Genomic DNA, 17,082 nt, shown 5'->3' with positions numbered 1-17,082 from the left:
ATTCCTATACACTAATGATGAAAAATCTGACAGAGAAATTAAGGAAACACTCCCACTTACCATTGCAACAAAAAAATAAAATACTTAGGAATAAACCTACCTAAGGAGACAAAAGACCTGCATGCAGAAAACTATAAGACACTGATGAAAGAAATTAAACACAATACAAACAGATGGAGAGATATATCATGTTCTTGGATTGGAAGAATCAACCTTGTGAAAATGACTATACTACCCAAAGCAATCTACAGATTCAATGCAATCCCTATCAAACTACCAGTGGCATTTTTCACAGAACTAGAACAAAAAATTTCACAATTTGTATGGAAACATAAAAGACCTCGAATAGCCAAAGCAATCTGAGAAAGAAAAACAGAGCTGGAGGAATCAGGCTCCCAGACTTCAAAAAATACTACAAAGCTACAGTAAGGAAGACAGTATGGTACAGGCACAAAAACAGAAATATAGGTCAATGGAACAGGATAGAAAGCCCAGAGATAAAGCCACACACATATGGTCACCTTATCTTTGCTAAAGGAGACAAGAGTATACAATGGAGAAAAGAGAGCCTCTTCAATAAATAGTGCTGGGAAAACTGGACAGCTACATGTAAAAGAATGAAATTACAACACTCCCTAACACCATACACAAAAATAAACTCAAAATGGATTAAAGACCTAAATGTAAGGCCAGGCACTATAAAATTCTTAGAGGAAAACATAGGCAGAACACTCTATGAGATAAATCACAGCAAGATCCTTTTTGACCTACCTCCTAGAGAAATGGAAATAAAAACAAAAATAAACAAATGGGACCTAATGAAACTTAAAAGCTTTTGTACAGCAAAGGAAATCATAAACTAGATGAAAAGACAACCATCAGAATGGGAGAAAATATTTGCAAACCAAGCAACTGACAAAGGATCAATATCCAAAATATACAAACAGCTCATGCAGCTCAATATCAAAAAAAACAACCCAATCCAAAAACGGGCAGAAAACCTAAGTAGACATTTCTCCAAAGAAGATATACAGATTGCCCACTAACACATGAAAGGATGCTCAACATCACTAATCATTAGAGAAATGCAACTCAAAACCACGATGAGGTATCACTTCACACCAGTCAGAGTGGCCAACAACAACAAATCTACAAACAATAAATGCTGGAGAGAGTGTGGAGAAAAGGGAACCCTCTTGCACTGTTGGTGGGAATGTAAAATGATACAGCCACTATGGAGAACAGTATGGAGGTTCCTTACAAAACTAAAAATAGAACCACCATATGACCCAGCAATCCCACTACTGGGCATATACCCTGAGAAAACCATAATTCAAAAAGAGTCATGTACCACAATGTTCATTGCAGCTCTATTTACAATAGCCAGGACATGGAAGCAACCTTAGTGTTCATCAACAGATGAATGGATAAAGAAGATGTGGCACATATATACAATGGAATATTACTCAGCCATAAAAAGAAACGAAACTGAGTTATTTGTAGTGAGGTGGATGGACCTGGAGTCTGTCATACAGAGTGAAGTAAGTCAGAAAGAGAAAAACAAATACTGTATGCTAATACATACATATGGAATCTAAAAAAAAAAAAAAAAAAGGTTCTGATGAACCTAGGGTCAGGACAGGAATAAAGACGCAGAAGTAGAGAATGAACTTGAGGACATTGGGAGGGGGAAGGGTAACCTGGGATGAAGTGAGAGAATAGCTTTGACATATATATGCTACCAAACGTAAAATAGACAGCTAGTGGGAAGCAGATGCATAGCACAGGGAGATCAGCTCAGTGCTTTGAGACTACCTAGAGGGGTGGGATAGGGAGGGTGGGAGGGAGACGCAAGAGGGAGGGGATATGTGGATATATGTATACATATAGCTGATTCACTTTGTTATACATCAGAAACTAACACAACATTGTAAAGCAATTATACTCCAATAAAGATGTTAAAAAGAAATAACTCATGCTTCCTTAAATCTTAGGTAGATATCATGGATTTTTGCAGTTTCTAAAGAAATACAGAATATTTGCAACAGACTAAGAGACTTTGGATGCTAAGACACGGGAACATTCTTATCTTCTTTCTCCCAAAGAAAATTTCTTGTTTATATTTAACATTTGAGCATCATTTACTGTTATCTGTACTTTATAAAGATGAACTTATTTTGTCCACATTACAACCAAATGAAGTAGGACAGGTATTATTATGATCTTCATTTCCATTTTACAGATGAAGAAACTGAGGCACAGAAAGTTTAAATAACTTGCCCCAGGTCATGCAGCCTGCCCAATTCCAATCTAGAATCTGCCCCAGAATCTATATTCCTATCCACTCTGCTACGCTGACTTATTATTTTAATCATAAAATTGTAAAGCATTTAATTCACTCTCTATCTTCTCTATATAAAGATATTTCTTCTCTATATAAAGATACACACATGGAAACCTCGGCATGTGGGTTTGGGATCCTCCAGCAGAAAGTGGGCAGAGATCACTCACATTATGGTGGACAAAGTGGGCAATGGTTGCTTTGATTCCACCATCTTACCAAGGCCTGGAAAGTTCCCTCATCTCAGGTCTGAGTGGAGTGTCCCACCTGTTTTTCTGTTCCCTGTTTTATGCCCAGGCTCCCAATTTATTTTTACCTCTTGGATACCAAATAACCCTCCCAAGATCACATATTGATTCATTCCATAAACTTCTTTCAGTTGCCCCACTGGTACTTGACATGAAGGATAATTGAGAACATCTTCTTGGTGAGTGAAAATATAAGGATGCTACTGGAAACATAATTAAAAATGGGACTGGAAAGCCCTGAAGTTAATGCAAATTAACTTAGAATATATCAGATAGACAAAAGACAGAAATTCATCAACTTTTATTGAGCACCAGTGCTAGATACTATGAGAGTACAAATCAAAATGAACATTATTGGGCTTCCCTAGTGGCGCAGTGGTTGAGAATCTGCCTGCTGATGCAGGAGACACGGGTTCGTGCCCCGGTCCGGGAAGATCCCACATGCCGTGGAGCGGCTGGGTCCGTGAGCCATGGCCGCTGAGTCTGCGCGTCCGGAGCCTGTGCTCCGCAATGGGAGACGCCACAACAGTGAGAGGCCCGTGTACCGCACAAAAAAAAAAAAAAAAAAAAAAAAAAAAGAACATTATTAACTACCTTTACATTCCTGGCTCTGTACTAGGTTCTGGGGATATATTAGTGAACAAGGTAAACTCAGTCCCTGCTTCACAGAACACACAGGCTTTGGAGAAGGGTGCCAAAGTAATTACAGGTGAAGTATAAATTACAAACATTCTGAATCACCTTTCTAGGTTTGATTTTGTCAAATGCTGAGATTCCCTGATCTGGCAGTTATATTCTCAGGAGCTGCTTCTCCAGTCTGACAATTCCTCATCTGAGGACTTTTGGAAGATTACATCATAATGGGCACTAAGTAATTTAATTGTAATCTGCGGAGTCAACATGGCTGGGTAGGGAGAGAGATACAATAGTTGCACAGGCAGTGTCATGGCAGGATGCACTGGGGGAGTCTCAGTGTGGAAGGATTCTTTCCACCAAAAGGGCTAGAGAGAGAAAGTCAGCCACAGCCAGAGCAGACTGGTGGGTGAGGAAAGCAAACCCTCCCCTAGAAGTCAACTGACAAAGATTCAGTACATAAACTCTGTTATTGGAACAAATTGAGAAAAATTTTTTTAAAGACAGAGACTTTCTGAGCAAAAGGCAGAAATGAATTCAGGACAGGTGGTGAGGACAAGAACCACACAGACACACACATGTCCAGACTGTCCTGCAACCAAGACAACCCTGAAGAATGAGTAGTGGCGATGGGCGCTAGGACCCACCTTGCTGTCTTTGTAGATTGTGTCACTTAAGTGTAATGAACATACATTTTCTTCTTAGAGAGAATGAGCGATTATTTCTCCCTGTAATCTTCATAAATTTCTATCTATGTTCCTGGAGAACGTGAACCTTCCTAACAGGAATGAAACAAACTAGATAAGCAGAATCTTGAAGAGATAAGCCTCTTCTTCACCAGAGCTGTGTTCTCTGTTCTCAGCTTCATCCGGCTGCAAGTGGCAAGTGTTTGGAGGGGGACCATCTCAACAAGCAAACATCTTTCTCTTTACTTTAAGCTCCATTATTTCGTCTCGGGAGAGCATCTTGGCTCCAAGGGAAATGTTCAGGGCTGCAGCCTTAAGCCTTGTGTATGGTTAGCATTTCATGTTCATACTCTCTAGGCAAAGCCCCAATACCTTTGGAAAGACTTCATTCATCTAACAGAGATTTACCGAAATGTGTCTAAGTATGTACAGCCAATGATAAATGAGCCAACCAGTGCGATAGGGCACATCTAGCTGAAGGATATCTCCCTCTGGAGGATCTCAATGCCTTACCAATGTGGAAAGAAGCCTGTGGCACAGCTACAGACTTATGACTGCCTAAGTCTGATTAAGGAAATGCTTTTGAGGCCTCTATGTTCAGTGGCCCTGGCAGGCTTTCAGAATTTGGTTAAACACCAAGGCAGTGTGAGCCATTAGATTTGCTTCTCTGGGACAATACCAGGAGTTTGGAAAGAGAAGTAGGAAGAGAGATCTGAGCAGTGCCCTGTGGTAACCAAAGAGCCACTGCCAGAGTCTCGTGCCAAGAATAAAGTTCTGAGATCCCCCCTCAGGCAAGTAAAGAAAGGCTGGTCAAACCCAGCATGAAAGGGCAATGAAATGTACAAACAACAGCTGCCCAAAACCCCCAGGCTTCATGCTGATGGAGCTGGCAGATTTATATTTTAAGAGGCCAACTTTCCCTCACCCCCAGCAAAAATCAGTCGTCCATAACAATATCTAGTTAAATTAGTGGTGCTGTATAACTGGTCTGGGATTCAGAGTTACATATAGGCAATGTGTTGGTAAATGGGATGTGTTGAGAGACCATAGGATCTTGAAAGAAAAAGCAATTATGGGCTCAAAAATTGTTTTTATGTCATTTCCATTTGCAAAGAGACACCTGAAGAAAAGATACTTAAAAACAAAGAAATAAACAAAAAAATTCCCTCCATTCTAGTGGACACATGAGGGCTTTAATTCATAGTGTATAAGAAAGAAATATGGCTAAGGAAAAGGTGCCCAATCAATACTTCCTTTCCAACCCCATTGGATAAAGAGATAAAAATTTGAGAGGCAAAACCTAAAACAATGGAATTGATTACATAGCCTTTGACTAGCTTAGAGTGTGGGGTTCAGAAGACCACTTGGTTTACAGACCCCTAACTAAAAAGTGTCCACGGCTCTCCCAATATAATGCCATCAAACTCCCCTTCAGCCATAACACTGACACTTTGATATCCCAGCAGAAAGTACAGTTATGAGCTCAAGATTGTTTTTACCAGCCTGTCTGTTCCTAATGAGCTAGTGCACTACCCTAGGGTTCCACGTGTCTCTTTAGAACAGTGAGTCCCCTAGAACACAAAGAAAAGGAAAAAATTCAATCATGATTTTTGATGCTGTGATTCAACGTGCTAGTCCCTTCTTTGAGAGAGCTACAAATACAGCAAGAAGTCAAGATTCCCAGGGTATGTCAGCTGGCAATAGAGGAAAGTTATTATATTTTATAGCAATTATAAAATCTAGAGAAAACATTATTTTAAAGCCCTTCATCAAGCAATTTCTGACTCCTATCATTCCCAGGATGACCTTGCTTGTCCCAAGCCATACACCTTGCAGTACCCAAGTAATTCAAAGCATTTTCTTTTAGCCAATTAGTAACTGTGTTTAACCCGATGAACAACAAGTAACCCTAAAGTCTGGGAAAGTTCAAAATCCACTGCCTCATTTCCTGATGCCCAGAAATACACGTTCTCAGTTCTGTGTCTTTCTGAAGGAATAAAGGAAAAGGAAAATTGCAATAGAAGTTTCACACATTTACTTTCATCCTTTGCCAAATTTTAAGGGCTTTATTATGAAAATCACAACAAATGAAGGGTATTCTGCCCACGGTCCTAAGTGATTTTTATAAATCTCATTTTTTGGCTTCTAAAGAAGAAAATGATATCAAAATTGTGTATTTGTGTTCCCTTTCTAAGTTCAAGGCTGGGAAAATATGAATTTAGAGAGGAAACTCAGGACAAAAGAAGGAAAAAAACTTCTTTAAAAGAAGCCAGAAACTGACTTAAATTGTGTTTGACTTTTCAGAAAATTATTTCCCCTTTATTTCTTTCGTTTGGAGAAAGAAAGTCTTTTAGCAAGTAGAGTACAAATTCTCCCAAGGGAGTTATAAGCATCCTTCTCTGAGCAAAACCAATATCTGACCCAGAATGTCTTGTTGGAATCACCACCTAAATGTGACCCACACATTAGTTCCTGCTTCTACTGGCGAATCCCCACCAGTGTTTTTATTTTATGGTATTTCCTAATTGAAGTTGAAAGCATCATTGATGGCCTGGTGTGACTCTAAGAAATGAGTAGTGAGATTGTAGAAAATAGGAAGAGATTATTTATCATCATATTGATCTTTGAAGTTACGTCTACAGGACTCCATAGTTTGGGTTGGTGTGCTACTTTCTTAGGGCTGCTGAGCAAAATCCTATAAACTTGATGGCTTGAAACAATAGAAATGCATTCTCTCACAATTCTGCAAGCTAGAAGTCTGAAATCAAGATGTCAGCAAGGTTGGTTCCTTCTGGAAGGCTCTGAGGGAGATTCTGTTCCAGACTTCTCTCCTAGCCTATGGTGGTTGTCAGTAATCTTGGCATTCCTTGGGTTGTAGATGCATCACTCTAAAATCTGCCTCCACTGTCATTCTTACAAGGGTGCTAGTCATATTGAATAAGGGTTCCGTCTACTGTGGCATGACTTCATCTTAATTTATACCTTAATTACATGTGCAAAGACTCTATTTCCAAATAAGAGGCTAGGACTTCAACATATGTTTTTTGTGGGACACTATTCAATTCACAACAGTCAGAAAAAATTTTCCTGATTTTAACCAAAATGACTAAGGGGAAAGAAACAATTTTGTGTAAACTATTTTATGGACCTAGTCACCCCTAAAAATGTAAACCTTTGACTTAATCTATGAAATTTCAATATCAGAAAGTTATATTTTATATAGAAGGCCAAAACAGATGGGTGGCTTTTAAAAGAAACTCATCAGGTCAGTGCCCTTTGGCCTCATTAAAATAATCCATTTGAGTTGCTACACTTGGGCAATCTAGAAATTTCCTGTTTGAAGTTGACTTCTAGCAACGGACTTATCATGTATGATAAGAGACCAAAATTTAGGGTGTTGAGGTTTATGCAACTCAGATATTAGAAGCTCAAAGAGGGAATCAAAGCTGGGTATCCACTTTGGAAGTTTCCTACATGACCCACCAAACATGGAGTGCTTCCGGTGGAATTCCAGAACAAGAATGCTTGGAAAGTAGTTTTTCTGATTTCAGAACAGTAACAAGAGAGTTGCTGTAGCAGCAATTCCAGTGAAACTGGCTCCATCGGGTGTTGTTCCTGTCATCATTGGAGGGATCCTGGCCAGAAGTACGTTGCCATGGACTTTCAAGTTAAGCCAACCCAAATTTTGAACCAAGCCAGCCAATAAGGCAGCTTTGAGAAAAAGGCAGAGTAGAGACAAATCATCAGGCATTTGTGACTGACTCTTCCATTTTTACCTGTTGAAATTAAATGTATAAAGCCCTTAATTTGGGAACATTATAAATGCCATGAAATCAACAACTATATAGTAATTGCTTTGACTTCCACAATTTTCCCCAATATTTTACAGTGGAAATTTTCAAGCATACAGCAAAGTTGAAAGAATTTTATGGTGAACATCACCTGGATTCTATCACTAATTCTTCACTGCACTTGCTTTCTCATATATCTATCTATCTTCTATCTACCTATCAATTTATCTTATTTGTATGCATTTCAAAGTAAATTACAGACATTAGTTCATAGCCTCCTAAATACTTCAGCATGCATATCATTAACTGGGGATTTCCACAGCTTAAAAAGCTGTGGAACAGGCCACATAAATCATGAGACATTTATAGCAGAGCACCTCCATAATGATAATTTGTTTCATGGTAAGTGTCCAGATAGCGTTCCCCAAGCACTTGAATGAATATGTAAAATATAAGGCAAGTATGGTTATAAGGTTTATATTAAGATATTTCATCAATAAAATATTTAAGCGACTTCCCTGGTGGTCCAGTGGTTAAGACTTCACATTCCAATGCCGGGGGTGCGGATTTCATCTCTGGTTGGGAAGCTAAGATCCCACGTGCCGCGTGGTCAAAATTGTAACAATATGTAACAAATTCAATAAAGATTTTTAAAATGGTCCACATCAAAAAAAACAATCTTAAAAAAAAAACCCAAATATTAAAAAACTCGTTGAGACATCTTACTCGCAAATATTGGTACTATATCCCTTTCTGGGTGTATATGTAACAATAGCAAAATGGGTTGCTATTGCTTCAGAATTCAGGCCTCACAAGTTCCCAGATGTCCTATAACTACACTGAATGTGCTGACTTAAGTCCTCTCCAAAGACCAGAATCATTCTATCTCTACCAGGGCATCTCTCACACTGTTTCTTCTACTACAATCCTCTCAAATACAAGTTTAAACTCTTGGTCTCACCAATAAAAATTTCATAAAGCATTACCTTCTATTTTATTAATATTTTAAATTAATATTTATTTATAAATATTTATTTATTTTATATATTTTTATTTTATATTTTTATTTATTTTTATATTTATTTTTAAATATTTATAAATATTTAATATTTATTAATATTTTTCAAACACTATCTTTCCATTAAAAAGAAAGCACTCTTGCCCCCTCTATTCTCATGGGTTGCTGACATTGCAGGGATTGCCTGGATTGTCAGAATATAGCCCCGTTCTGACAGAAAAAGATCAAGTAAAACATAGAATTTCATTGATTAATTAGAGAGAGATAACAAGGACAGGGAGACATTCATAAACTTAAAAATTAAATGAAGCAATTCCCTCTTTATAAGAAATCAGTAAACAGAAATGTTATAGAAAACAAACTTATGGTTACCAAAGGGGAAATGGCAGGGAGGGATAAATTAGGAGTTTGGGGTTAGCAGATACAGACTGCAATATATAATATAGATAAACAAGGTCATCCTATACATAAATATATATCTATATTTTTATTACTATGCTGTACACCAGAAACGAACACATTATAAATCAACTATACTTCAGTAAATAAATAAATATTCAAAAATTTAAGTGATCCCCCCACCCCACCAAAAAAAGAAAACAGAAATGCTAGAACTCAGGGAAGAGATGGCAAAGCAATGTGAGGAGATGAAACAAGAGCTGGTGGAAACCGGCAAAGAACTGGAAAAGAAAAATCATAGAAATAAGACAAAATTGGAGGGAGCACAAATCAAATCAAACAGATGCTGTAAAGTAATCAAAACAGAAAAGAAACTTACTTCTTTAGAAGTGGAAAAGAATTAGAAAGAAAATGAGAAAGAAACAGGCAAAGGAAATCCAACACATTGTTAAAATTACCAAATAAGCAAAGAAAAAAAGACTTAAACAATATGAGGATTAGAGGGACAGAAACAAAATGATAAACATGATACACCCCCTGCAATAGAGAAACTGTACATGTTATATGTCTGGCAATATAAAAGTGATTTAACTATCACAGAGTGAAATAGGAAGATGGGGAAAAAAAAGGTGGGAAGCAAAGCACAATGATCTGTAATATATCTGAGTCAAAGGATGTCATTTAAGGCTGTAAAATGAAGTAATATAAATACTCACATATATAAATCATACAAAGATAAATATTAAAAATTATTTCTTACCAAAATTAGGAGGTGTGGGGCAGCAAGTTGAAGGGAGAACATGAAAATAAGCTTGTTTTATTGTTGCTCATAGTAAGGAAAAATAGATATCGTCTCTAAAGAAATAAAGGGCTAAGGGTATTACATATGTATAATTACACAAGTAACCACAAAACAAAAACACTAAACTTCCTAAATATCAGATGAATCATCCACAGTATAAAATAAAGATCACAGACTAAAATACATTTTTAAAAGTATAAAGGGAATTCCTTGGCAATCTAGTGGTTAGGACTCTGTGCTTTCACTGCCAAGGGACCAGGTTCAATCCCTGGTCAGAGAACTAAGATCCTGCAAGCCATGCAGCACAGCAAATAAATAAATACTATGAAAACCGCACATATTAAAAAAATAACAGAATTAAGACTACATACGTCTTTTAAATCAATAAATGTAAATGGACTGAACACATCTATTAAAAGAAAAAGAATTGTAGACAAGTTCAGAAAGTAAAACACAACTCCAAGCTGTGCGTAAAATACTTATTTAAAACAAAGTGATTCAGAAAGACTGAAAATAAAAGCATGGGAATAAATAAAAGATATACAAAAAGTATAGATAGATACTGATATGTAGATAGATATAAACCAAAAGATATTATATAGATAGATATAAACCAAAAGAAAGCAGGGGTTCCAGTCATAAAATCAGAATAGATGGAGTATCAGAAAAAGAATATTAAATGAAACAATAAATTGATATTTTATAATCCTAAAACTTGCAATTAATGGTGACTGTATAACAGCTATAAATATTTACTTGAGCATAAAAAACAGAGCATCAATTTTCATAACTCAGAAAGTAGGAAATACCAGAAAGGTTGACAAAAACATGTTTCTAGTAGAAGTTTAATTTCTCTCTCAGTCCATGAGTGACAGTGAGGATTTAGAAGATTTAAATAATGAAATTAATAAGGGAGATAAATTAATAAAAATTCAATACCCAGAAAATAGAGAATACGTCTCCTTTTCAAGCAGCCATGGTACAGTCAACCAAAATTGACCAGATTAAGCTATGAAGAAAATCTCAATAAATTCTTCATGATAGTGAGTTCTGTCATCTGAGAAAATGAATGCCTTTCCATTTGTCCAAGTCATTTTTTCCTTCAGGAGTATTCTATCATTTACTTCACATAGGTCTTTGCTTAATTATTGGTACACTTATTTCTTGATATTTTATCTTACTTGTCACTCTTGTTAATAGACCCATTCCATTAAATTGTTATACTAACTATATATATGGATATATAGAGAAATATATGTGTGTGAATACATATACATTTCTGAATATTAGTGCTATACTATGCTCCTTTACTGAACTGTAGATTTTTCAGCTGATTTTTGTTGCCAAATAACCAGAAACTGCAGTCAACTTCCCAGCAGCCCTGCAGTCCTGAGAGGGGTGGCCGGCAGGGGAATCTGGAGGTTTCTGCAAAGACTCAAAGCAGCTGAAGCTCACTCACCTGCCTTCACTGCTGGAAGAGAACATGATTTCTGCATTCTTTCCACCTTCTTATAATGTGCATTTTATTTATACAGTATAAATTGCACCCATAGGGGCAAAGGGAGTCTAGTAAAAGTACTTTCTGGCTTCCAATTTACCTGGTATAGGAGAGGGCATACCAAGGGATGGGAATGAATGTTGGTTGCCAAAAAAAAAAAAAAGAAGTATCCAACACGAATATAAAATATATGAAAAGTTTTTAAGATGTCAATAGGATATAGAAAAATGGTGAAAGGACATAAACAGTTTCCCAAAAAGTTGGTGTAGGTATGAATAACAGTTCACAGAAAAGGATGCCTATTTAATGCCTCTTAAATATATGAAAAGGATGTCTATACTCACTCACAAGAAGAGAAAAGCAGATTGAAAGTATCCCTAGATACCAGTGTCCATTGTTTGGAAACATCATAAAGTTGGTAACACACTGTATTGGTGAGTGTATGAGGAAACAGGAACTCTCCATGTATGTGGTGGGAGAGTGCTATTTGGTATTACCTACCAAAATTACAATTGCACACAAATATTTCACTTTACTTAGAAATTCCACTTCAAAGAACTTATCCTCTAGATATACTTACACATGTGAAATTGAAATATCAAACACCTGCATACAACTTAGCTGTCCATCAATAGGGGATTGGTTAAATAAATTATGGTACAGTCTTCAATGGATGATTATGTATATTTTAAAATGGAGAAAAACTTTGTGTACCACTTTAGAAATAGTTTCAAGACATTAAGTGACAAAATCAAGGTGCAGGACTTTACAAAGAGAAATCTAACTTTTGTTTTTAAAATAAGAGGAAAAATCACATATTATTGCATTGGCTTTTATATGCTAAAAATTCTAGAGTGGCATATAGGAAACTAACAGTAACAGTAGTGATTATCTTTTGGAGAGGACAATAAGAAATGGGCAGATAGAGGACAGAGTGGGAAAGATACTATTGGGATTTATGGTTGAATTATATAAATGTGTTGCCTAGTCAAAAATAAATAAATGATTTTTTTAAATGAAGAAGACTGAAGAAGGAAAAGAACTTGGCAAAAGTTCAGTGGAATGCTATAAAGGCAATATCAAAAGACTTGAGAATAAGCCCCATGAGGAGTGAGTGTGATTCAGCCTAGAAAAAGGAAAACTGAGAGGTGATAGAACAGAACTCCGACATATAAGATGGCTGCTGGCCATTTGCCATCTTTCCTGAAAACACCAAGCTAAAATGGTTTAGCTTGAATATCCACATTAGACTATGAAAACAGAAATAGGTTATCAAAAGAATATATGGACTTGCTTTCACTAAAGCTAACCAGTCCTTGAAATATGGAGCTCTCAGTTCACTTGCTTAAATACCCTCAACTGGCTTTTGGTCCAACTGCTTTAGAACAGAATACAAAGCCCTTCATAATCCGCACCAGGCTACCTTTTAAACTAGGGCTATTGCCAGACACCTTCTGCATTCCTCCTTTCACAAGATATACCCTCACCTCTGGTGCGTTTTTAACTTCCTGTTTTTAGAATTTCCTATGCTTTTTCATGCCTCCATGGCCTTGCTGATACTGATCTCACTTTCTGAAATATCCTACTTATCTTCCTAAAGTGCCCCTACTCACTCTTGAGATGCAAGAAGTAACCCTTTGTGAAACCGTTTCGGAGCCCTCCCAAATCATGGCATAATTTGCTGGGCCCTCCTATGCCTTCCCAAGTCAAATGCTCATATCTCTATTTCATTGTTCATGAGGCTACATGATGATTAGTGGAATAGAGGTTTTGTGCCCCACTGAAGTTGGCAGATATCAGATGTTATCTTTTTATCCTTAGAAACGAATATGGTGGCCCATGGTTAGCACAGGACCTGGCCTCAAATCATGCTTACTGCATGGAGAGTGAGGTATAAAAAAAATGTATTTGGGAATAAGAAAATTTAGGCACTCACTCTGTGCTTATATATTTCAAACACTTTTATGGAATGATTACTGGTCTGCTCTCCTATGTTTACAACCTCAGGAACAGAATCCAAGGCAATCTGTGGGATGTACTAAACAGATCCTGAGTACACTGGAATATATTCCATTTCAAAAGATGCACAGTGGGTTTGACATCAATGCAGTTGTACGATGGGGAATATAAATGTGCAAAAACGTGCTCTGAAAGTGAAGCGCCATCTGTTGTACATCATTACTTGAAAAGGATGATCATTTGGGAGTGTATTTTCTGATAACATGTGTACTTAAAACTTCCAAACTTAATGTACCACTAATTTACTTTAGCATTTTAGTTCTTTTCCTTAAGGAGAAAAAGAAAAAAAAGCCCACAAATGCTTCTGCTTTGACCTTACCAGCACCCATTTCCATATCACCCATCACAAAATAAACAGAAATAGGTCCTCTTTAAGAAGACTTGGTTTTAGAAATGGGCTTCTTACATGTCAGAAAAATACATTTTAGTTTATAAAAAGGTTCCAATCAGCAAATTCAATCTCAGGTTCATATTTTACATCCAAAGTCTTATTCAAACACCCAAATCCCTGTGCAATCATTTTATTTATCGTAATTGAGTAAATTATTCATAATCATCATATATGATCATATCATTTATCAGGAAATTGAATCAAGCAGAACTACCTATGCCTTCTTTCAGTCCAATTTTATATTGAATCTACACAAAAGAAGTGGAAACACTCTCCCCTGAAGTTAGGCTGAGTTGGGTTGGACTTGCCATTCCATCACTATGGTTGGACCATGGGCAAGCACTCATCCTCATTAAACTTTTGTTTCCTCCCTTATAAAAGAAGAACAATAATAACAACATGCCTTAGAGAGCTTTGAATTAGAAATGTGCTGCATGTAGTACCTGGAATATAATAGGTTCTCAATTAAGTTTTGGGTTTTTTTCTAAATCATGGTTCCATGTGCTAATCAGTATTTTCTTTGACTTATTGTAGTTTCCTCAGTCTGGAGCACCTGTGCCATCCCCCTACCTTACCCTAATCAGGCAAACTCATCTTGGTGTTTAAATACCAGTGTCAACTTCCCTGAGAAAACTTCCTGATTCCTTCTAACTTTTCTAGGCCAGGTTAGTCATCCTTGAATATTCTGCATTACCCTTGTTACACTGCTATGTAATAGTTATTTACTCATCTGTCCCTCACTTTAGTGTAAGTTCCTTGGGAAGAGAGATTGTATCTTGATCTGTGGTATCTTTGTATCTTCTAATACCGTGTCTGCATTTAGAAGGGAAATAAAAATAAGAGCTCTTAAAATGCTTTTATTCAGATAGCTGGAATTAAAGACCCTGTAGGTGTTAATGAGATTTTGATTAAGAACTCAAGGTGAAATTTCCTATTATGGTAAATATTTTAAATGTTCTAAGTCCTGAATTAGTCATTACTCCTCTCAAAAAATAAAATAGTGGTACTTTTTTTGGTTAATCTAAAGAATCTTAGGTTTTGAATCTAGTGTTTTCTTTGCCATATAAGTAAAATAAAATGGCAACTCTGTCAAAGCAAATTCAAGCACAACATGGACAATGTCCACAATGTATGTCCATAATGTCCAAAGTCCATAATAATGTCTCAACAAACCTAAAACACAGGGTCTCTCATTTTAACCTTTGGGAGAAAGGTTAAAAAGTTTCAGTGATGAGTGTTTACCAGCTGTTCTATATATTTAATTCCCTGACGAACTATGTTTGAGGGTGGAGTAATACTGGTTTCAGGACAGGGCAGGAAATAAGTAAGAATCCTCAATATTTCCTTCAAATCCCTCTCCACACAGATACGTTTCATCAGTTAAGATTATTTAATTAACAAGATCATTTTTCAAGATGGAAAATACCACTATTGAAAGTGAAGCAATCATTTGAATGCTATAATCAAGCACTCAATTAGAATTAGAACCACACCTTGCTAATTAAGTTGGAGGAATCTTACACTAGGAGTCTGAAAGGCTCAGACTCTTACTCTCTATACTTTTGGTGCAGGACAGTATATCCAGATATTGTTATTGTTGGAATCTGCAGAGATACTCTACTTCAAAAGCCAAGAAACCTGGTTTCTCAAACCAAAAGTATGCAGAAATCTAAAATAATTCCCAGAGTTTTTAACACAAACAGAGAAAAAGAAAGATTTTTTATTTATAAGTACCCCTTATTATCTAAGGAAGAAGGATTGCACCATGGGGAGGAGGTGAAAGGGTCTGAGCTCTGTAATATAAACCAGCTTCCCAACAAGCCTTCATTAAAATGTCCATTTCTCACCAATGCTTGAGGGAGGGACTTTTTATTGGAGAATGAGGAGACCCTCTGAGTTCTGCTCCCAGACAGTCATGGAGTGAGGACAAAAGCTGTCCCCAGGATCCAGCCACATCTGTCTCACACATCTAGTCTTTTGGTTTGATTCAAAACCCCAAAGTGAGCAACTAATTTCATCACTGACAGAGCTGAAAGAAAAAGATTAACTCCAACTGGCATAGGGGTTATCCATCCTGCAGGAGTTTGCTCTTGGGAACTGATCAAAAACAGTGATGTTACCTGGAGTCAATAATGGAAAAACTCTTTAGAAATCATTGACATCGAGTTTAATGGGCCACGCGGTCACAGTTTCAACTGGAACAGCTGTACCTACAGAGCTGTAAATATTTCCTTTCGAAATCACAACAGTCCAATATAGCATGGCTCTGTAGTAAAATCCTCCTTCCTGGCTGATGAAATCGGTTGCCATGGTAACAGGTGAAAGCAGCAAGTGGCATAAAATCATTTTCCATCCCCAGCACGATGCCTTCCCCTTTCACAAAATAACACCAACACTCAGACAGGCAAAGTAACAAAAAAGAAAAGCCCTAACTATGAACACTCTAGAATGCTCAGATACTGTCTCTTCCTTGCTCCACTCCACCCATCTCCCCACCCCACCCCATCACCTGATCCTTACCCCCCAAATTTTTTTTTGATTCATCCTTCCCCTTATCAAAACTCTCCCTTCTCTTTGGACGAATTTGATAGTGATAGTGTCATTTTGTAGTTCTTCACAAACGTTCACAGGCAGCCAGGAGCCAGGACAGACCCAGTAACCCCCCAGTTCCCAATTCATCCACCCTCCAAGTCCAAACAAACCCTGCTAGATCCTTACCTGTGAAAGTGAATGCATCCCCTCCCCCTCCAAACTGATCTACTTTCCCAAGTTCCTCATTTCTTATCAAGGTGTGGTCACTTTTCCCTGGTCTCATATTCATAATTCTGGTGTCACGTTTTACTTCTGATCTTCAGGCCACACCAGCTGCTAAGTTTTTCAGATAGTTCTTTGTGGTGTCGCTGGACTTCATCCCTTCTTACGCCCTCCACAGCAACTTTCCAAATGAGAAATTTCGTGACTCACACTTCGTGTGCTAACCTCTCTCCTGGCATGATATTCCTTCTCTCTGACCTATTTTCTAACCCTTGTAGTATAATGTAGAAGTCCAAAAGATTTTTCTTTTCTCAGCCTTAAAAATCAGAGAAATGCTTGTAAAACAAGACCTGCCCTTGTTGAGGAAATGATCTGAATCAGAATCAGCTGCTTTTGGGTAGAAGTTCAGGCTAGAGGGCCTGAAAGTGGGTGGAACTATTGTGGGTGAGGTGAGGGGAATAATTTGCCTGTTACTCAGCAGAAGAGGAAGGACATGGGAACC

General features: G+C 37.3%; 1 protein-coding gene across 1 annotated transcript in view; it reads right to left on the bottom strand.

Moving 5' to 3' along the window:
• The window catches only part of MRAP2 (melanocortin 2 receptor accessory protein 2), a 96,415-nt gene extending 79,785 nt beyond the window's left edge, over positions 1-16,630 (bottom strand). The window contains exon 1 of the mRNA XM_067011399.1: positions 16,545-16,630. Coding sequence (XP_066867500.1) covers positions 16,545-16,562 — 18 coding nt within the window. The 5' untranslated portion in view covers positions 16,563-16,630. The remainder of the gene's footprint in view (positions 1-16,544) is intronic.
• Between the last annotated feature and the right edge of the window lie 452 nt (positions 16,631-17,082).

Source organism: Kogia breviceps, chromosome 13 (assembly GCF_026419965.1).
Source record: "Kogia breviceps isolate mKogBre1 chromosome 13, mKogBre1 haplotype 1, whole genome shotgun sequence".
NCBI classification, from domain to species: domain Eukaryota; kingdom Metazoa; phylum Chordata; class Mammalia; order Artiodactyla; family Physeteridae; genus Kogia; species Kogia breviceps.
The sequence above is the reverse complement of the archived record's forward strand: the minus strand, read 5'-3'. Positions and strand labels throughout refer to the sequence as shown.